The 22319-nt window shown below is 38.3% G+C and overlaps 1 protein-coding gene across 1 annotated transcript in view; it reads right to left on the minus strand.

Annotated features, from left to right (window-relative positions):
• Nucleotides 1–1742: 1742 nt before the first annotated feature.
• The window catches only part of LOC146167497 (1-phosphatidylinositol 4,5-bisphosphate phosphodiesterase beta-3-like), a 40175-nt gene continuing 19598 nt past the window's right edge, over nucleotides 1743–22319 (minus strand). The window contains exons 19-34 of the mRNA XM_083385839.1: nucleotides 21870–22014; nucleotides 20780–21015; nucleotides 19697–19848; nucleotides 17425–17589; nucleotides 17057–17163; nucleotides 16662–16759; nucleotides 15836–15996; nucleotides 14438–14615; nucleotides 14016–14128; nucleotides 13497–13581; nucleotides 12591–12715; nucleotides 10903–10979; nucleotides 8437–8587; nucleotides 7719–7805; nucleotides 7009–7141; nucleotides 1743–3392 (exon numbers count right to left, since the gene is read on the minus strand). Coding sequence (XP_083241965.1) covers nucleotides 3307–3392; nucleotides 7009–7141; nucleotides 7719–7805; nucleotides 8437–8587; nucleotides 10903–10979; nucleotides 12591–12715; nucleotides 13497–13581; nucleotides 14016–14128; nucleotides 14438–14615; nucleotides 15836–15996; nucleotides 16662–16759; nucleotides 17057–17163; nucleotides 17425–17589; nucleotides 19697–19848; nucleotides 20780–21015; nucleotides 21870–22014 — 2099 coding nt within the window. The 3' untranslated portion in view covers nucleotides 1743–3306. The remainder of the gene's footprint in view (nucleotides 3393–7008; nucleotides 7142–7718; nucleotides 7806–8436; nucleotides 8588–10902; nucleotides 10980–12590; nucleotides 12716–13496; nucleotides 13582–14015; nucleotides 14129–14437; nucleotides 14616–15835; nucleotides 15997–16661; nucleotides 16760–17056; nucleotides 17164–17424; nucleotides 17590–19696; nucleotides 19849–20779; nucleotides 21016–21869; nucleotides 22015–22319) is intronic.

A 22319-nucleotide genomic window follows, 5' to 3' on the forward strand; every position in this document is an offset into this window, starting at 1 on the left:
GGTAAAAAAGTGCACCTCGGGTTTTATGTGGATACATTGCCCTGCAAACGTATACCGTACAAACATTTTACACATTTGGGATGCACATCAGAATTTTCGGGGTGTAATTAAACTTGTGGGTGCACTTGCTATACTTTCCACAGTGGTAAATCTTTAGGAGAGCTCTGATTATGACCAAAAAAGTGTTGGCGCTAGTTTGGAATCCTACTACAACACACAATAATTGGGTTAGGGTAGGTCAAGTATTGTTATTAAATATTGAATATAAAAATACTTGACCACCCTTACCCAAATGCAAACTTGCACCCTAACCCAAATATTCTGCGTTAATTTAATAATTGTGGTAGGCTTCTAGACCAGCGCCCAAGTGTCTATTGTTCAAGGTTTACAATTTGGATGGCAATTATAGTATACTATATACCTGTCGTAAGGTGTAAACCAAAGTTTTGATTGAAGGCATTTCGAAGTTTTCTCAATGCACTGCACAATTTAAACGAAAATAAAATTACTTCCTCACGGAAAAATTCTAAATTATAACAACATAAAACCACAAAATGTGATAATTTTTTTTAAACGTAAAGAGACTTTATGGACACCCTGTATATCACGTTTCAAATAAGTACAAACTTCCAATCTCAACCAAAATATTTTGTTTTTCCGTTTAAAAAATTCTCGATTCGCGCTTTCGTTCTGCCGCTAGGGTAGCGCATAATATATTCAGTGGGGTACATTTCACGAGTCGGCAATCTTTTTAAAATGTGGACTAAAAAAACTTTTTTAATTTGGAAAGCGGGTCTCGAAAACAAATATTTGTAAAAAATCTCAGTGAACTTTTACCATGCTGCTTGCACAATTCTAAAAATAACAACGAAGTTACTGTTCGAACATATCCGTGGAATGGCCGGCGGATCAGATTTAACGGTGACACGGTCTGGCCAGGATTAGGTATATTAAGTTAACCAATCGAGAACTGATAATAAATGAGCTAAACAATGTTAATTTATAAACATCAAGGATTTCGGCACTGACAACCACATGCTGAAACCAGTGCCGGATTAACCATTAAGGCTGGTTCACACTCGACGCGCTAACGTCTAGCGTCTGGTCAGCGTAAATTTTAGATTACAAAGCCGATTAAATGTGAGCTACAAACATTGATGCCCAGTTCCAGTTTAGGAAAAAATAATTATGTTATTACAACAAGGACAAGCCGTTCATACTGTTTGGCGTGAAAGCAGCACTGCGCCAATTGTTTAATTTTCTACAGTGGCTATTTTTAATGATAGGGCTTACAAACCAGGGGTGAAAACAGAATGGGTTTCTTTTCACAACGATGAAAAAATTCAGGGATAACGTCACAAAGTTCATCATCAAGCATAAAGCCCACAAAAACCTAGGCTTAGCGTTCGATGCCGTGCACAAATATGCAACCAATGTATAGGCAAACAATAGTTTTGGGTCATGGTCTCGTATAAATGAACATACTTTTAACCGGAACGCCGTTCTTGCTTACAATTATCCTATTATAAACCATACATATTTTATCTAATCTTACAAGAATAAAATACCAAAGTTTTAGCAGCATAACTCAAACTGGCAAATCTTAGCCAGTAGAATCGATTTTTCTTTGGCAAAATTTAGCATATTAAGCGATTTGAATCATTAAGCGTTGGGCGAAAGGTCTTGTGCTATTTGCGGAAACCCTGCAACAAAGAAACTCTTACAAAAATAATGTATTTAACAGAGCAATACGCTTATTTTATTTATTTACAGACGAAAAATGAAGCCGGTGTCAATATCCAGCAAAATAAGAAGTAATTTTTGACGCCCAGTTATGAAAATACACGGGACTTCACGTTAGCAATATAGTTTGCGGGTCATCATCCGTCAAAAATTTTAGCCCACGCGGTCGTCGAGTAAAAGGTAAAAACGTTGGAGAAAAGAATAAAGGCTGCGCTTTATATTGCACACAGAAAAACGGTCAGCGTGCTAAACACATTGAAAATTCGAACGATTGAATAAGTCAATGTACTATCTGTACCTGTGTAAAAGCAACGAGGCAGACAAATTTACAGGACATAAACATAGACATTACCGCACGAACAACACAAACGAGGCGTTTAATACTGCTCGTAATAGAAGACTACTGACGACCAAATGCTGACGACCAACCACTGCTTAAGCGTACAATGTGCAAAGCACTGATTTAACATTTCATTTACAAGTAACAAACACCAACGTCAGGGGCGCAAGGCGTATTTTTTTTTAAAAAGATTGGTCAACAATTGTGAAAGCGTAGATCTCTTTAAGAATGCACTTATGGTTCTTTGATGAAGTATTTGGTTTTTGAAAACAAAACACAAGAAAAAGGCACTGTTTTAGAAAAAAGAGGGGTTTATGACCAAAGTAGGCAGTTTAAATGTGCCCAACAAAAAAAATGTGGTTTATGTCGGAGATAAAAAAAATTAAAACATTCTTAAATTAGGGTGTATGTATGAAACGTTAATTAAATTATATTCTATGCACGAGAGATTGGTTAAAAAATAATCTTTGTAGATTGTTGGGAATATGTGCTATTTTATTGTGAATAAAACAAATGGGCACCCATAAAAAATGTCTTAAAATCCGAACAAAACAAAAACCATGATCAAATCAATGGAAATAATTTTACAAACGACATTCTGGTTAGAGGAAAAATCAGGTTCAAATAACTATATTAAAAAAAAAAAAACATAACATGTTGACCTCTCAAAACATATTTCAGCATGATGCGAGATTAAACGAGAAATACACCATTCCAATCAATCGCAATGGGGCTAAACATCTCGCGGTTACATTTGGTAAATAGGCTTTGTCAGGTATTTGATTTCCGAGTTATGTTTGTGGATTAATCTTTCAATTAGATTTATCTATGGTTATTGGTTATGCAGCGATTTTACCCAGCTGTTGTTTGGGAGTTATCGATTAAACAAAAATGGTGTCAAGCGCACATAATGATTTAACCACGTCGACACGCAGTAATAAAAAACATTTTCGTATATAATAATTAAAAACCGCAAACAACAAAATGGGAAACTCATCCGCTGTAAAGATGGGAACGAACAACCTACATATAAACAGAGACGTTTCCAAAATCAAAAACAACAAAGTTAGGGGTCTGCACGAAGCAGCATGCGCGCCCCCTTTGTGACCGGTCGATTTTCCATTCGTTTTGAGATGTGGCAAAATCAAGAAAACGAAGCCAACGAATGAGAATCAATCATGCGTGTCTGCCCCCGGAGCCGTGACGCAGCGAAGCGTGGCGCGTCACATGACCGACTTGTTTTTCTTGAGGGCGCGCTTCTGGTGGTGGTGATGGGGCTCGGACTTCCGTCGGCTACCGCTGTTGGCGCCTACACACGTAGACAGGGGGAGAAAAAAATGGCACAACTGAGCGTCCGGGTTCGATCAATCAACCACCTCGCAAGGCAACAACCACAAGCGTTATTATAGATATAGTGAGGCATGATAACAAACACCTAAAACCGTGAGCATAATTACATGCACAAGTCGCACACCAAGGAGCGTGGAAAAGATGCGACAGGCAGTGGCGTATTGCTGCGGAACTTGTGGGGAAGGTATTGCCGCGGCCCAGTTTCGCACGGTCAAAGCTTAAGTGCGGGACCAGCCGGATGTTATGAAATAAATGTTCGAAAATTTTAATGAATTAAAAGACAACCTTTTCTTATTTTCGTTACTTGGTAACTAATGACATATTTTGTCGCTGAGCGCGTCCCTTTAGTAAGTTTATAACATAACATGGTCACCTTATTCAAGTGAAGTCAAACTTTCAGTCACCGGCCGTTGATTGTTTCGAGCAATACACCGCTGGCGTAAAAGTTGGTCGAACATACTCGTGCAAAAAATTAACCAAGGCAGCAACATGCAAACCGGACATGCGTGAAAAGTAAGAAGCAAAAAAGGTCAGGATGATATCCCTCGTACGGAAATCAACTTATAGTTTCCATACATCTCAGGTAATTTGGATATCCAGGGGATTAGGTCAGTTAAACAACAATCGTTCTTTGGAATTTCGGTATTAGAACGTTTTTTACCAAAACACTAAACAACGCGGAATTGGTCCACTGAATCAAGCGAGGATTATAAACAAAACGCCATAGCCAAAGTTGGATATAGCAGGAGAAGTGGCGAAAATCACGACGCATAATAGCAATTGCCGGCAAACACATGGCATTGGACGAGCGACAGTAAAACAACAAAATCGTGTTGGAAAATCACGTTTTTTTAAAGTGTAAGGTAAATTGCGAAAGAAAAGTCAGGATCGTGGAACGACTGCTTGGTTTGTAGAAAAGCGAAAAATAAACCGCCCATTCGCTTGGAAAAGGTCGGGCCCAAAAATTACAGCCCGTTCACTAGCAGCTGTCCGCCAGAGGCTCTTCGAACGTGGCATTCTTGCATCGGCACCGCCAAACTGTTTCCTGTGCACACCGGAATAAATCACACGGATAAAGTTTAAGCTACAATTGCGTGCGGGCGCAAAAAGCGCGACCAGCCATGGGTTACGACGGCCACAAAACCGATAAGAGGTACGTGAAAGGTGGTCAACACTGGCTAGTCATCGCTGTGAAAACCGTTGTGAAATCAACAAATTTGATTGGCTTTAATTTTGGCCTCTTGTTGGACAAACGGCATGCATTACGACAAAGATCATTTATCGCTCGCGTCTCTCCTGGCGCTGATTAGGTTTCAACCAAAGCGCACATGCATTCAAAACAAACAAACAACCGACACCGCCGCATTATTACACGCCGTGCAAAACTCAGCACAAAAGCACACACCCCACCATCGGAAAGAAAACTTGTACTTCTCCACTCACTTTAGGCGGCAAGCCCTTCTTTAGGCTCGTCGTCCGCAAAACAAATTCTTAGTTGGGGCGGATACTGGTTTGATTCTGCTGCCACGACGGGGGAAGTGGGAAAGGAAAAGTGCAAGAGTGCGAATCCAACTTGTATGTTTATTCGCGTACAGAACACCGCTACATCTGCAAAAGCCGTCTGCCCGCTGCGAAAGCGCAAACGACAGCCGCCTTATGCAGCATAAACACCAGCCTAATCTCACTACAGAAAGATAATTTTCGGTAGCTACGAAAATTCCTTGTTTAAACACGCGCACACCAGTGAATGTATACGATACTGCATTTAATATTTCGTTACGTAAAATATAGAAGCGCGTGGCAACATCTGCAGCAACATTCAGCAAGACAGGCTACGCTACGAGTGACCCCATACGGCACAGCACATGTACGGAAAATAATTAGATTTTATGCATACTTGCACGTTGCCTTTTTTGGTTTTGTTCAGCGGTGGCAGCCACAAAAACAGGAATGATTACACTTGTCTGCGCAATAAAATTCGTTGTTCCTTCAAGTGCATTGGTTAGCGTCCGCAAGACATGCGACACGCTTATAATTATATATTAAGTATATATAAACATTTACATATGTACACGAGTAGAATAGGTAGAAATTTTGCAAGCTCTTTTTGGCACAATGAAATTGCTAAAGCATTATAACGGACTTGGGATGTGACACCGGGAATAAGTTGAGAAACAAATGTTTTGATTTTACTTTTATCTATTTTTTACCAAACCACTAAAAATTGGTCACATTTCTAGGCCCATTTCTACTTATATCATGTCAAATAAAAGGGAGAAGCTAATTAAAACTACAAGTTAAAAAAAACAGCAACAGCAGGTGTTAATTAAAAATTACCCCAGCCGTTCGCCGCCCTGGTCACGTCATTGTACTATGATCAAACAATTTTTTCAGACTGAATTTATAAAAAAACGTTATGATAATGTCAATTTAGGTACATTTATCTGTTGACACTTACCGAGGTAAAACGTTGCAAAAGCTGCATTTTGTAAAGCCCTGTTGTTACAACATGATGGTAAAACCCATTTTAACTGGCGACAATACAGCCATAAAAAGTGGTTGCTTAAAGCGTGGAACGAGTAAGGGCATCTCAGCGTTATTAATAGGCACTAGGTAGTAACAAACAAGAGGGCAGGAAAAATATTTTGAACGTGATTTTAAAAGCGACAGGAAAAAGTAGTGTTGCATTGCAAAATAGGAGCAAATAATTCAACCAGAGACATGGAATGAAAGCTTTACAAAATTCATGGAAATATACAAAATTTGATTTTAAGTAAAATTTTTAGCAGCAATTTATGAGAGTTAAGATTGCGTCAGTATAACAGGCGGGGTTTTTAATTAACTGGAGCAGTTTGAAGTATGAATAAAATGAGCACACCACAATGAAAACAATAATATGACAAACTGAAAGTACAACCATTAGGCAAAGTGCATTGAAAGGTTTAAAGATAACGCAGCTTTGTGGGAATATTAAAACACAAAATAAAACTAAATCTGGTGGGAATATTAAAAAAACAAAATAAAAGTAAATCTGGAATCACGATAAAATCTTTAACATGCACCAAAATTTAACATCGGAGAGAGCGACTTTAACGACATGTGGAATGGTACATCTTTTTGTAACATTAATAACAAGCTTCTTTGCACAAGGTAATTCTCACTCTTATTAAGCCGGACAAGGGCACCACTTCAACCGTTTAAGGTTTCGTAACCACACGCAAACAAAATAATGAAAATGTCGAGTACTTAACCATAACATCCGAGAAGAAGAAATCTTTCTTCTCGGTTAGATAAAAATTTAAAACAGAAATTTACAAGTGCAATGCAGGTAAAAGGAATCAGTTCGGAGCACCGATACCCTGTCGACGTTAACTGCTAAAACTGCACTACCAGAATGGTTAGCTACAGAAGGAAGATCAGCGGTGAAGAAAGGCCTAAAGCGCCGACGGCCGCGGGCAGACGCAAGCGGGCCGTTGTCATCCATGCTATGACACCGAAGAAAGCGACTTGTTTTAAGAGATCGGCGACGTCTGTCGGCCGAGAAGCGGCGCTCTAAAGAAAAGTATTATATTCACCGTCTTCGGCGCCCGCGTAGTTGATGCCGGCCGAGCTGTTGCGCGACGCGTTGACGCTCGAGCGACGAATCTCGTAAACGGTTTCGATGTTTTCGACGTCACGCTGAAAGTCCTGCTCGTACTTGGCTACCATCTGGACATAACCGGGTTTAGTGTAAGCTCGCGATACAACTAAATGATGCCCGCTAACAGCGAATCGAAGACGATACCAAGCGGTAGTATCGGAACTTGTCCGATACGGCAACGGTGCCGATCCGGTACCAAATTAATTTGTGCTTTACACCGAAGGGGTGCCTGCTAATAGCGGATCGAAGCCGATACCCGATACCAAGTGGTAGTATCGGAACTCGACCGATAGGATATCGATGCCGATCCGGTGCTGAATTATTTTTTGCTTTGCACCTGTGTTCTGAGATCCTACGTAGAGTTTTCTACTTTGAAAAATAAATTTCCCCGAAAATGATTTTACCACTTCACTTATTAGTTCGAACAACTTGTCGCCAGTTGGTATCGGATTGCGATATTTTGCCCAAAAATATCGGGTATCGGAATAGTGTCAGACACCCCTATATAGATGTATAGTATTATATTATATATTAATATTAGCATACCATAAAGGTGAAGACTCTGTAGGCCTTGTATGTGTTTTATTTTACCAATATATTGAGGTTTAAAATTAATTTAATTAAAAATTGATTTCCTTTACAAACCTGCTTTCTTTCATCGTCGAGACTATGGAAGATCATTTCTTGGATCTCTTTCACCTCGGTTTCCCGTTCAGTTTGTATCTTGAGAAGCTGATAGGAGGAAATATGTGTTAATCGCAAGCTTACTCGATCCAAGAGACGCCCCCTTCCGTTTTAAAAGCAAACCATTTAAAACAAGTAGTAGACAACCACAATACACTTCCAATTGGAATAAAATGCAATGTGTAACCACTCTCTCACATTTGAGTTTTTAACGGAAAGTTTGATAGAAACAAACTGAATAATAACTATAAACTACCGATCAAGGCCAATACTAAAACAAGTTTAGTCTATTAAAATAGTTTACTATCCACTGAAAGAAGACAATTCCCTTGTATTGGACGCTTTTTATTCAAATCAAAAAAAAATATATTTTTTTGTAGAAAATATATTATGCCAAACTTTTAGGCGGAGGTCGGCAATGTAAAAATCGCCGTTTTGCAGAAAAAAATATTGCGAAAATTCGAGGGTCGTTGTATATATTCTCCCAAAAGCTCTTTTTATAAAGTGACACTCACGTAGGTCAATACAATTATTTTTAATTGGAAAATGTATTGTAAAAAACTTTTAGCCTAAAGTCGGTAATGCAAAAATCGCCGTTTTGCAGAAAAAAAATATTGCGAAAGTTCGAAGGTCGTTGTGTATATTCTCCAAGAAGCTCTTTTTATAAGGTGACACTCACGTCGATCCGGTCATCGACGCAGTCCTTGATGTGGGCGTCGGTTATCTCCTTCTTCTTCCGTTCGATCTCGGCCCTGTTGAGATTGACCGGAAGATCGCGAATCTTCTGGTCCTTTGCAGCGTTCTTCTCTTTCTGGACCGCGTCCTGTTCGCTATAGCGAAACCACAAGACGATTACCTTATACTCGGTAGGTTTGGTTTTGGAGGATCGTCTAATCTTAGGATGCTAAGCGGATTATTACGCTCAAGTGAACCAGGGATCGGCAACCTATGGCTCGCGATGGCTCTTTTGGTAAGAAATTTCGCCAGCAGATAATTGCTCATAATAGATGAGAATTTTTCCACGCAGGTAATTTTGGAGGCTATTATACAGTTCGTTTGACGGAATCTCTTATTGTTTAAAATGTCACGTTCATATCATGCCACTCCGTAATCTAAGTTATGCATACTTAGCCAATGCATATTTATCGGGATAAAAAGAGGTGTCTTTTAAATAAAAACAAAATAAACAGCCGTATTCAAATCACTGTTTTTCCAACAAACTAGATGTTGAAACATGTTACATGACTCTCATCGAAATACACCAAAAGTATTCCGCTTTTATGGCTCCCTTAGGGAAAAAGTTTCCCGGCCCATGAGGTGGTCGCACAAGTCAAGTGTGTTGCGAATCATTTTAATCAAGGCAGACTACATTTTAGGGTTGCTACACTTTTTTTTAGGGTTGCTATACATGAAACAAATTCAAAAACATCCAATGACATTTCAAAGAAAATATTTATGTTTTTAAAATGTTCGGATTGGATCACTCGACGTATTTTGAATATAATTCGAAAAAATACGAACAAATGCCATGGTGAGCACAACGAAATAATTAAAAAAAATGTTTTTCTAAAGAACTTTCCAAACGACTACTTTAAGCCGCATATAAGTCAAATAAAAGATTAATCAAATACTTATGGAAATACTTAGGGTTTTTCAAAAAAATTTTAATATGCAAATCAACTCAAGGACAATTTTTTTTAAATTCAAAGACTTTCAAAATTGATCAATTGTTTCGAGGAAAACTGTAAATAACAAAAATAAAATTATTTAAACAGTGGTTCTCATAGTGTAACTCAGTGGTTCCCAAACTTTTTTCGCTCGCGGCGCACTAAAAATATCTTAAATATTTCGCGACACACTTTTAACAGAACAACAATACAGTCATTTTACAATCGCCCTGATATATGTAAATGTTCCAATGTGAATAATTTGTAATGGGAATAGTGCGTATTCAAGTCTAAAATGGTTGCGCGTATGCCTATTGTAAAACGAATACTCTATTTTCCGAAATTACAAAGAGTTTCGCGGCACACTTAACAATTTCTCGAGGCACACAGTTTGGGAATCACTGGTGTAACTCATGATGTACCTAAAAAGTTATCAAGTGTGCCACTTCAAACCTATTGGTATTAAGTTGGGTATACAAGCAACCATGCGAGATTTGATTGTACAGTGCACAAGTGTACAATGTACGTACACTCATAAACGAGTTAAAAACATTAAAAATATGCGTTGTGTATAAAAAGCGTGATTGTCGAAGTTTAGTTGTATTTTATTGCTGGAAGTTTGTCGCATTTCTTTATTTGTGCATCATGAGCCAAGACACTAAACCAGCATTGATGTTTTGCCAATGCAAGTCTTTCACTTAAAGGCAGTGATTTCCAAACTGTGTGCCTATTGTCAAGTGTGCCGCGAAACTTTTGGTATAGTTTTGAAAAATAAGTTATTTGTATTACCAATAGGAGTACACACAAACATTTTAGACTTAAATACGCACCACCAATTATAAGTTAATCAATAATCATATTGAGACATTTACAGTTTGTAGTGTGTTGACGGCGATTGTGACTCTATTGTTGTTCTGTTAAAAGTGAGCCGCGAAATATTAAAGATGTTTTAAGTGTGCCGCGAGCCAAAAATGTTGGGAACCACTGACTAAAGAAGTACTAAGTGACTAACTGCAAACAACTTTCATGAGTCATTACAGCAACTGGAAATAACCAAATTTTAGACAAACGGAGATGGTCGAGATGTCAGTTTCGCTGACACGCTAAAGCTGTCAAGAAGGTTTAAGTTTGCCTTACAAGTGACAACGTAAACGAAGCAAGACATTCTTAAGGACACACTAGACTACTTTAATAACAAAACATATCTGAAGGAAAGTGTAGTTATAAAACCAAATGTTTAAAAAACTTTATTAAAAGTTTGAAATTCGCTTTGAGTGTAGCTGAGAAACTGTATAACGGTTATCGGCTTTCTAGTTTGCCAACACAGCCAGACAAAGCAATGTAATAATGTGATAATGTCTATCCAATCAATAATAACAATAAACCAGGTCAACAGCGTACGGTCATTTTCCAAAAAAATATTTTTTTTGGCATGATGCGGTGTGTTTTGGCCGTTAAGATTGGAAGACATAAAATACCTTTGGCTTTGTTCCGTCAGAGCGGTCAGTTCGTTCTTCTGGTGTTCCCTTACGATGACGCTAAACTTGGTGATGAACTAAAACGCAAAAACGTCTGATGTCAGCTATGAAATTTGTCTCAGACAGATTACGGCATATTATAACCCAAAACGTCTAGAAACATTTAAACAGTGTAATGAGTGAGGTTGAGGTTAAGGCACTTGATCAAGGTAAGTTTTATTCTATGAACTATTTTACACAACAAAATACCAAAAGCAACCTCTATAACCCCAAAGTCACTTAGTAATCTCTTATACAAAGAGTTTAGAAACGGTCTAGCAAAACAACCACGATGACATTGTTAAATGTAAAACTAATGTAGAAATAAAATCTGATTTAGACGAATCCGAGTAATTATATTATTTACGAGAAGTATTAAACGAGTCAAGTCGATTTAAACGATATTGTAAAGAGCTAAACTTATATGGTGAACTGCTCCATTGCCACGTTGCAGTGCAACCATATTACTTTGAATCGACAATAAATCTCAAATGTTTAAAATCGGAGTAAAACCAGTATCAGACTCAGTGTTCCCTCTAAGGAAATTTTCTACTGCGCAAATATGTTTTGTAGTGCGCAAGAATATTTTAAGGCTGCGTTGGCAGTGGCCCGCGGCAGATCAATGTTTTTTGTATTGAGGCGAGGCGTGAAAATGTTAAAGATGACATCACACAGCGTGACGTCATGACACAAATATTCTCAATAAACTTGTATGTGGAACTGCAATCGGGTTAAATATGTTCAAGGATATGGCAAAAAAGCGGTCGCGCGAAAAATAGCCGAATATTTGGGTTAAATAACAAAATGTCAAATTTTTAAATAGGATGCGTGATGCCTTTAGCGCAAAATCAAGAATCACAAACTATTCGCTCATTTGCATTTATCAAGTTGATTTTGTCAATTTGTGACGGCCATTATTAATAACACAGCTGTATCTGCACAGAAATCATGTAAAAACTGCAAATATGTCAAAAATTTACGTCCTAAAAATGCATTCCGTTTTTATGATCCCGAATTATCGTCAAACACTCCACTGCTGTGTTCGGCACTGTTCTAAACTTATTTTTTTAAGCTTGTTTTTCCTGAGTAGACATTTAATTCTACGTGTGATAAAAAAAAACTACACATCACGGATGATAAAAACCGATTAGACAAAGTAATTTATTACGTCACAATCGTCATGCGGATTTGGGTTGTTTACTTGCTTTTAGTTACAAACATCAACGAAAAAAGCCAATGCTAAAAGGTCCAACTGTTGTGCCAAAAAGTAAAGATATTTCAGTTTTAAATTGAAAATGATTTAAGTGCACAAAAGCAAATTTTACTGCGCAATTTTGTCTGGTGTGGCTGCGCAATTGTGCAATTGCGCAGTTGCGGACCTTAGAGGGAACACTGATCAGGCACTTCTTTAAAGGAATATGCATTTCCCCTACTGGAATCGTCAGTTCCTTAATTTCAATAAATTATACGCGTCATCGAAAGGGTGATCAACAAGCAGAAACCTGCTGCCAATGGTTTTGGATTCCATAAAGATGCGCCCTTTTACACTTTGCTTCGCAATTCGTCATTTGCCTGTGGGTCGCTGCGGGACCTGCGGGTGTCCGTGCGTTTATGTTAGACAATTGGTTTACGGTTTATTATGATTTGACCTTATCGCTCTCTCCAATCAAGTAGTTCTTCTCGGCGAGAAGCTGTTCTTTGAGCAACTCAATCAGTTGTTTGGTCTTCACTTCCTCGGGCAAGGCCGGGTTGATCTCGATCGGAATATCCGAAGCTGATGAGAACAAAACATTTCGGTTACTACTCGCCTACTCCCTATACCACAAGCCGGGGGTTCTTAAACAGGGGTCCATGGATTCCTTGGGGGTTCGTCGAATAGTTGTAGGGGTATGCGAAGGCCTAAGGGAAATATTGGTGTAATAACAAAAACTGGACTGACTTTTTCAAAATAAAATAATTTAAATTTATGTAAAAAAAATATATATAATGTTCTTATAAACTCTATTTTGTTTACCGAAAACAACTAGTTAGTTATGTTTCATGCAGACCCTGGTCGATGCGAACACAATTTGGTCCGTGTTAAAAAAAGTTTAAGAATCCCTTACTTGAACTAATCGTTGACTGTCCAAAACACTATAAAGTTCTATTTTTGTTAGATTTATATACGTTTATATAAACTGTTGCTTCCAGGCATAGTAATATAAATCAAAAACAGCTCCTCTGGTAATTGTAATTTTTAAGCAATGTTTCGGTAACACTAAGCAAATCGCCTTCGTCAGGGTGAATGACACCGAATGCTTCGATAATTTTTTCTTATCGTGTTGTTACTCGCGTTTTTTTCTTGCATTTTTCCATTGTGCTACGAGCGTTCGGTGTCATTCACCCTTATATTATATACATTTGCGATTTATATTATACACATTTATTTTGTATTTTTTTGCAACAAACGTCCAATTAGTTGATGTAAAAGTATTTTTTTTGAAATATTTGTTGCAAAGTAGTTCGAATCCGTTTAAATTAAACCAAAGTTTTTTTATTGAAAGAAATCCACATACGTTGCCGTCGCCGCCTGATTCTGAAGGCATCCAGCATGGAAGGACGACGCACGTCGAACATCGACTGGTAACAGAAGGCGAAGATCTGTTTGCGAGCAAATGTACAAAACAATTAGGTTTTTGGTTTGACCGGCCAAAAAAATCCTCATCCGTGTGTTTCGCATTCAGAAGGCATTACCCACAAAACCAGACTAAAAATTTCGGTAGATAAAATTTTTCCTCACATTTGCCATTTTTCTTAAGTTTAAATAGCACAAATTAAGGATCTTTCAAGTTTTTAGTACTATTTCTTCAATTAGCTAATCTCACTTAAGATGCGGGCACCGGTTTTGCGATCCAATGCTTATTAAACTTTACAGTCCTAACAAGGTCAGCCGTTTAGATCAATATTTACACATTTAAAAAAACATTTAAAAAAGCTATTTAAAACCCTTACTTTAGTTTTGCGACTTGAAAAGTAAGAAAGAAGAGATGGGGGTTTTAATATTGGATAGTATTTTTGTCGATTTGTGGAGTTACCTCGTCGTGCTTTTTCTTGAACTTCTTAAGCGACTTCTCGTTGTCCATCATAAGCTTGAGGTATTTCTTTCCCGCCTTGATTTCTTTCAGAGTGGAAGGATCAAAGGGACTGCCTGTTAATGAACAGCACAAAAAGTTAAACTCCAAGATATTCGATCATATTGCACTTTTAAACGATCGAAAGAAAACAAGCATACCAAACAAAAAGCATTTTATCTAGTAAGTAATTTACGCTATATAACCTGTACAAAAATCTTCTTTTTGAAACCGAGTTATATCGTAAAAATATTTTTACTGTAGACCGTTATGGCTTTTCACAAACGAATATTTACACTACTTTCCAAACTATCCGACGTTTCGATAATAAGTAGTCGCGCAGTGCATCGTTTATCGTTGCATGAAAAACTGCTTCAACATCTTACATGTGAGTTTGGGTTTGGCGTCTGGCTTGGGGTGTTCTATCGAGCCAGCCGGGGTCGGGGGCGTGGGGCTGTGTGGGTCAGCAGGGGAGGCCGGGGCGTCTGGGAAAACGATGACGTTGCTCCGTACGGCGCCGTCCTCTCTGTCGGAACGGTGGTCGTGCTGTCGCTGCTGCGGACCCTATATTGTGTAATCAATCGGTATGCAGGATTGGCACACATTTTTGTCAAATAAATTCAAAGATATTTAAAGGCCTTTCAAAAAAAAAATTAAGGTTCTACCTGGGTTAACAGTTTTGACTTTATCGGAATCGGACTGCAAGAGTAACTTGACTAATTAGCAAAAACTGTTGTGGACAATCTATCACAAAGCATAACACAAAGCATAACGACCCTATATGATGTGACAAAGCGGTACCCAGGATTGGCACACATGTTTATGAAATAAATTCAAAGATATTTAAAGGCCTTTTAATTTTTTTTTTCCATTTTAAAAACGCATTTAGAATGGGATTATTCGACGTGTTTGAAATGTAATTCGACCATCCAAAAGGCCTTTAAAAAACGCAATTAGTTTTGTCCGGTCGGTTTTGCTTAATATGCTGCTTTGTTAACGTCTGTTCTTGTGTCACTACAAATAATCATTCGTGCAGAACAAGCGAAACTAGATGATCAAAAAAGTCCATCCGATTGTGAATTACGCATGGCTTGATTTACTACAACTCTCGCAAGGGTAAGTTTAATATCCAGTTTCACAAACCTCGTAATGCTAAACTAACTAATTCGAAAAACGGAGTTTTCTTCATTCAGATATTTGGGAAATTCGTTGCAAAAGACGCAGTTAAAAATATGTGTGTATGGTATCAATTTATGATGTGGTTATGCCATAATAGTTGGGTATTTTTAACGTTAATAGAATAACAATTATATTTACCTGGGTTTATATAACAGTTTTGACTTTATCGGAATCGGACCAAAAAATAACATAACTAATTAGCAAAGACTGTTGAGGACAACATAACACAAATCATAACAAGCAGGACTTTTTTAGTTCTTTAAAGACAACACCGGAACTCTTCTTTTTTTAATGATCCAACAAATGTGAACATTTTTTAGATAGGTACCTTTGCAGTTTAGAACGAAAAAAGTTAAGTTCTGTAAACAGTAAAAAATATCGACCATAGAATTTTTTTTTACCAAATAATGATTCAACACATGTGAATTTTTTTCTAAATATGTATAGCTTTGTAATTTTAGAGCGAAAAAAACAAGTTCTGTAAACAGCAAGAAATATCGATTTTTAGACAAAGTGCTACATGTATAAAATAGCTATTTTTTCAGTTTGATATGCTATTGGCAAAGCGAAACCTAAAAATGCACAAAATAGCAAGCATAGTATACCCTGGGCCTGACTGGGGTGTATCCGTTTTCCTCGTTGATCTTGCGGTGCTCGTTTTCGTCCAGGAGAAGCGCAAGAGCCTTAGAGCGATCGCTCCTCTCTTTCTCCTGTTTCTCCTTTTCCTTCATGAACGGGATAGGGTTGGCGAGCGCGTCAGCAAAGTCTGCAAAGTTTTCAAAAGTTATTTTCCAACAATATAGCACGTTTTGACAATGAATCTTAAGTCTGTAAAGTTGAATAAAGTAGATGGGCAAAACTGATTTATTCTTTAGACCAGTTAAGCTCTCATGCTATCTGCTTGAATATAGGTATAGCAGAAATATTTTAGTCTAATTGAAAAAACCTGATAAACATGTGTAAAACTAACATGCATGTCAATTTTTGGCTCTACTACAAGGTCTGGGAACTCTGTCAAGATTTCAATTCACATAAATTTCTTGGTAAACATGGTAAAACAACATGGAAACTTATAATGTTTTAGCAGCTTTTCTAGTGAGCTTTGAAAGTTACTCAATTATTACTGGTTGATTATTATTTTTTCTAATTACGTTTAAATGAATGAAATATTTGGCATAGTTAGCGTATTTTTTTACCCAAATGAGTTTTACGGCAAACCTGGCAACTTATAAACAATCCGCCTGTGAAACAACGTAAAAGTTGTGTAAGTGGTTCTATTGAAACTATAGTTTTAAAAGTGGAATGGAACTAATACTTTCCGAAAAAAGTCATCTCAGTTTTCATTTTTACAATGTTGTGCTCCCATCCTACGGATCTTGTTTAGTTATCTTTCATGTTTCAGAAATACAATAGTGAATCAAATCCACTCACTTTTGTGCACTGGAGGAACGTAATCCTGTACTTGGACGTAGATAAACAAGGATGGCATTGTAAGAGGCTGGTTGCCTTCGTTGCGCAGAGTTATGTACCTAAAAGGTAAACAGTTAACAGAGCATATATAAACTGTTGCAACCAGGAATAGTATAATCAATAAAAACATAGCTCTTATTGCATTTGTAATTCTTTAGCAACGTTTCGACAACCTATGCAAGTCGCCTTCGTCAGGGTGAATGACACCGATCGCTCGATTGTACGACGTTGGTAAAAATACAATTACCAGAAGAGCTGTATTTTGATTAATATAATAAAGCATATGTTGCGTGTCAATCTATACAGGTTAAGTTAGCGACGTTAGCCGTGTAAAAGTAAGGGTGCAAACGTTTTACCGATAGCCAGGCTTCAGTCCTTCGACCGGCAGGAACCTCTGGCCGACCATGTTTCCACTGGTGTCCATTACAGCGATGCGCAACAGAGCCATGGCAGGCAAAACCACCTGAAAAAAATTGCCTTAAATTATTGCTGTTCTTAGGATTGGTAAAGTAAAAATTATGAAGCAAAACGCCATCACACTCACAGTATGATCTTTGTTGGCGGAAATCTACGTTAACCTTCCTAAACGTTTACTTTTAGCACAATAGATTTTATTAATTTGTGATACTTATACAAGCAGATAAAAATGGGAAAATCTGTTTATCATCACAGGCAGAAATATGTGCAGCACGGTCAGCGTATAATAGAATATCAGAAAAGGTACCTTTTGAAAAGAAAAGTGCTCGGAATTATAGTGTGGGTTGATACTGTTGCTCTCCACCGTCTTGGTCTTGAACTTTTTCCGCAAGGTGTCCTCCGGGAGCCCGTACATGTCGACCTCGACGTAAGTGCTGATCTTAGACGATGCCAGGAACTGACCAGAGATGATCTGGGCAAAGTACAGTATTTTAAAGTAGGAGTTTTAAAGACGTTTTACGGCTTGACATGTCAACAAGAAAAGGGCATCTCTTTGCTGTGTGAAATTGACAGGCCATCTCTATACTTCAGGTATGTTTGGTTCAAGTATGGCGATGTTTGTTCTCCATATCTTTTTTTAAAGCAAGGCTAACTGCAAAGCGGATGTTATTTATCCGGTTGCGAGCACAACCTTAAGCGGCAGTCATTCCACAATTTTTCGTTTTGAATTTGCTGAACATTTTCTGTCGACAAAATCGGACTATTAAATCCAAGTTAATATAAAATATGTTTAGAGAAAGGCCATGGCAGTTAAAAACAGAGTATTTACTGGAAACGATGTTTGTGTTATACATTACATGTATTGTATTTTTAACTTTTCGCCTAGTTGCAACATAAAACGTGACTAACTTGAATCACAATAGATATTCAGGACTTTAAATCTAAAGTGAAAAAAGAGACAGTTGTCGTAAATTTCCGAAGAGGGGAAACGGATTTGCACAACAAAATCCCCCAATGTTACAACTTAAATCAAACAGCCTTTTAAGAGTAATCTGCATGCGAGAAGCGACATTAATTAAGTACAGTCAATCAACTTACATTACGGCAAAAGAGAAAAACACGTGGTTGCGTGTACTACCGGTTGACCCACTTACGATAACGTTTTAGCTGGCGCCCACGTCATCGCATTAACGGCGCGTCGCGTGGCCCTAAAACGAATGCGACGACCTTCTAAGGTGGCTTCTGTGTACATAACAAAATAGAAGCTATTAACAAACCATGGATAAGGCTGACACTTAGTTTAATGTAAACCATAAACTCCCATATCCGTTTTGATATAGTTTTAGCCTCGAATTGCGCAATTGGTCTTATTCTGTTTCAAGTGGCAAACGAACATTATGCGGAGGACTAACACCAGCACGTCTTGATTCTCTGTGCCGCTAGCAAATAGTCTGCGGGGCCTTCGCCATTAAGTCTGCGGTGGTTTTGACATCCCTCGCTTTCTCGCACGAGACGATTTCGGTCAGAGGAGCCAAAGAACGTTAACTACGTACAGGGCAAAAAGCAGGCCGCCGGCTTTGGCAGGTCACGCATTAAGGGCGCCAGCAATAACAACGTGAAAGCAGGTCGGAGCCGGTGCGGTCGCGGTCGGGACAAATTTGAATGCAACATTTAGGAAATTAGTTCGGTTGTCTGGGTGCGAAGCGTAAGAAAAACAACGACGGATTAGTGTGTTGTTGGCCAAACAGAAGCTTTTTTTTCGCTGTTACGGTTTGCTATTTGACTTTTTTATACCACATCTTGTAGACAAAGATTCACAAAAAAAGACACCAAGAAAGAAGAGTAAAATAGCCTTAGATAAACAAATACTATGTTAATGAAACGCTTAAGAAAACTTTGCGACTACATGCAATAAGTTTATTTGATCTTGCAATATTAAACAGCTCAAGGAAAACGTTAAATTCAGGGGAGGATAATTAACCAACAATTTAATAATTATCAGTTATATATGGTTGGAGGTTTTAGTTAGACGTAGTAGGAATATCGAAGCTCATATAGAAGTAGCCAGGTAACATTTTGAACGTTTCATATATGTCTTATTTTATTTTCGACATGTTAATAAAGAGATATTCCGAAAGTACATAAGGTTACCTACTTCTGAATGGGCTTTGATCGTAGATTAAAAAAATGAAAACCAAGGATTGATAAACGCGTAATATCTGAAGCCTAATATAAAAAGGCAAAATGTCATCGACCTGCAAGGCAAACTAATGTAAAAAAGCACTTTGAAAAAACGCTACCAACTGACTTGAACTGGACCTAGTTCACATCACAACTGAACGATATTCTTGCACGAAAGTCCTTATTAGGCTGACGAATTAGGTAAAGCATTGCCGCCGAAGGCATTCGCTTTAAGCGTACCGTTTTCGTTAATCAAACTATCAAAAAGGACAAGAATTTAGAGAATAGAGACACTTGCATAACAAATGATCCAGTCACATAAATCGTAGTTTTGAATCCGAAAAGCAGGCTCGCTCACGGCGCAAATGGCAAACGACAACTATACCAGCACCACCTACCCTTATATTGAGGGTGCTTGCCACGATGCCGTCAATGCTCTTCGAGAATGGATCGAACAAACGGTCCTTTTTGCGCATGTGGTCGGGCTTGAGCAGGTAGCCGGTTCCGCCGTTAAACTCAAACAGAGCCATGTTCAACTGCATCGGAAGATCTGCAAATTCGAAAATCGAAATTTTCGTATTTCACAAATAGCCGGTGGTTGTTAAACTTTATCTCGCGGCGCACTATCTTGGGCAGTGGGTCCAAACCCTTCTCCTGTTTCAGTTTTCGAATTTGTGCGACCCTCCAGTTAAGGTGTAAGATACACAAACCAGAGTCCATTAGAAATACATTTAAAGTTGAAAATGTTTACATTTCTCGATGGATTGTTTAAATTAAAATTGGGCAAAAATGTTATGATTTAGGCCAAAATTATGCTTAAGGCCTTTATTCGTCGCGATTTTTATTAGACAACACTATTTGGCTAAAGCTATATAAGCTTGATTTATTATTTGAAAACAAGTAAATTGATGAGGTCGTAAACACGACTGGTGTACTGCACCAAATGTCTCACAAACACAAATTTTACTAGAGTTTGCTTTCGCTCCTACCGCTAAACATTTAGTCCATATTGAAAGCTGCTGTATTACAGCAGTTTGCATGTTTTTTTAGCTCCGCATAAGACCAATGAGCTACCCGCGTATTAGATGTCACGCGTAACACAGAAGAAGGTTTATTTGTCGGTATATTTTAAATTTTGTTTTAGTTTTTTGGGCGATTTGTCAGAATTATAATAATCTCAGGTCTCAGCATTTGTTTGTAATTGATTTAAAAAAAAAATGAATCTGTGTGTCTTTTCAGATTCAAAAAAGAAAACGCAATGAAAAATTGTGTGCTTTTTATCCAATAAAGCATTTATCCAATATTGAGTTCGAACTGAATAAACCATAATTCTCTCGCATTAAAATGTTAAGGTGAATTACATAAAAAAACTTTTTTAGTCAAAATTTTCATTATCCAGTAGTTTGAAAACTGCAAGCCATATGTCTAAACTTTATATTTGATAATTTAGGTCGACTGTCCTTCACAGGCAACCAACTCACCGAGCATTTGGAAGTTGAGCGCCACGAACTGGCAGCCGGCGTTCCAAAAGGTGTAGGGCATGTAGTTGGACGAATCCATGCGCGCGCCCTTAGGGTAGATGCGGCTGGTCTGGCGGCGGTTGTAGCGCACGAATTCTACAGGGTTCATGGTGAGCAGACGAAGGGCGGCCGTCTCCGTGAAGGACGAGATCTCGTGTGAGCGATCGCGCTGCTCCGACTTTTCGAAGGACTTGAAGCTGCGCAAGAAAAATTGACTTGTGTTAAAATCAGGGCTGCGGAGTCGGGCTCAGTACTCCAGTAAGACTATTTAAAACTACCTGAGTCAAGAGTCCAACGTGCGCATGCGCAGTTCCAAATTTAACACTGATATTGCCGCCAACTATAAATCGTAACAGTGTAATAGCAAATGGTGGAATATTTTCCAACCATGTATTGTGAGTAAATGAATTATAAGTCACCCTTATGCGTGGATTGCTGTAAATCCACCTGAATTGAGTTACGTAATTGCTGAAATACATGCTGTGGAGTCGGAGCCTGATTCGGGGCTAGCGAAATCGCACATTTAGTCGTAGTCGGACTCGGGACTCGGGAGTCGGACTTATTTTAATGGCCGGAGTCGGACTCGGGAGTTAGACATGGGGTATTTTCAACCGACTTCGCAGCCCTGGTTAAAAGAGAGTCTGTCTAGGAGTGGCTGGCACGACAAAACATCCTTTAAATATGTGGACGAAGCACAGAACGTAAAGGCATCCAACGGTTGCTAGACGTAGAGTTTAGAGGCGACCTGGCGCATATAATCGAACCGAGGCAGGTTCTTAGCTGCTTTTTATATCGCCTGCAACTGTTTAAAACATTTTTATGGCGTACTCAGTGAGGAAAGCAAACTTAATCGTAGAGGACTTAGATTTTATGAAGTTTCATAATTTTATCGACTAAAGTCGTGGTCGTCGAGGAATGGCCTCCGAATTAAAGAAAAATAAATATCAACTGCTAAGAGCGCTACTTAGTTTTAACCCTTACAGGTGTTATAGAACCCGAAGAGAGCCAGGTTTGACAAATCTATAAGCGTTATATATGGCAATCCACTTACCGTACTGGCTGGACGTAGTTGACCAGTGACGACATGGCGGCGTAGGCCTTGGATTCCTTCATCGCGGTTCCGCAGTCATCAACGTTCTCCTGGAATTCGAGGTTGCTCAGACTTCCCTCATCCTCACTGTCGTCGTCTTCCTCTTCTGTTTCAAACAATAAGGCAAAGTTGGGTAAAGTTTTGTCCGACATTTTTTATCACCACCATGCACCAAGTTTACGTATCCTCGTATAACACAATCAATAAGGCGAAAATATTTGCTTTATGCGCTCTTAGTCGATGTGTAACACAATTCAAAAGGAAAAAATAAAATAAAACTTATCTACTATAAAAAAATGTAAGTGCTCTTAACAAAGTAGGCTTTAAATTCCAGTTTAACATACGCAATACACAGCGTGTTTATGACAAAACTAATTTGGACGAGTTAATTTGGTTTCTTAGGAAGATTTT

The sequence above is a fragment of the Ascidiella aspersa genome, chromosome 1 (genome assembly GCF_963924565.1).
Source record: "Ascidiella aspersa chromosome 1, kaAscAspe10.2, whole genome shotgun sequence".
Classification (NCBI taxonomy): Eukaryota; Metazoa; Chordata; class Ascidiacea; order Phlebobranchia; family Ascidiidae; genus Ascidiella; species Ascidiella aspersa.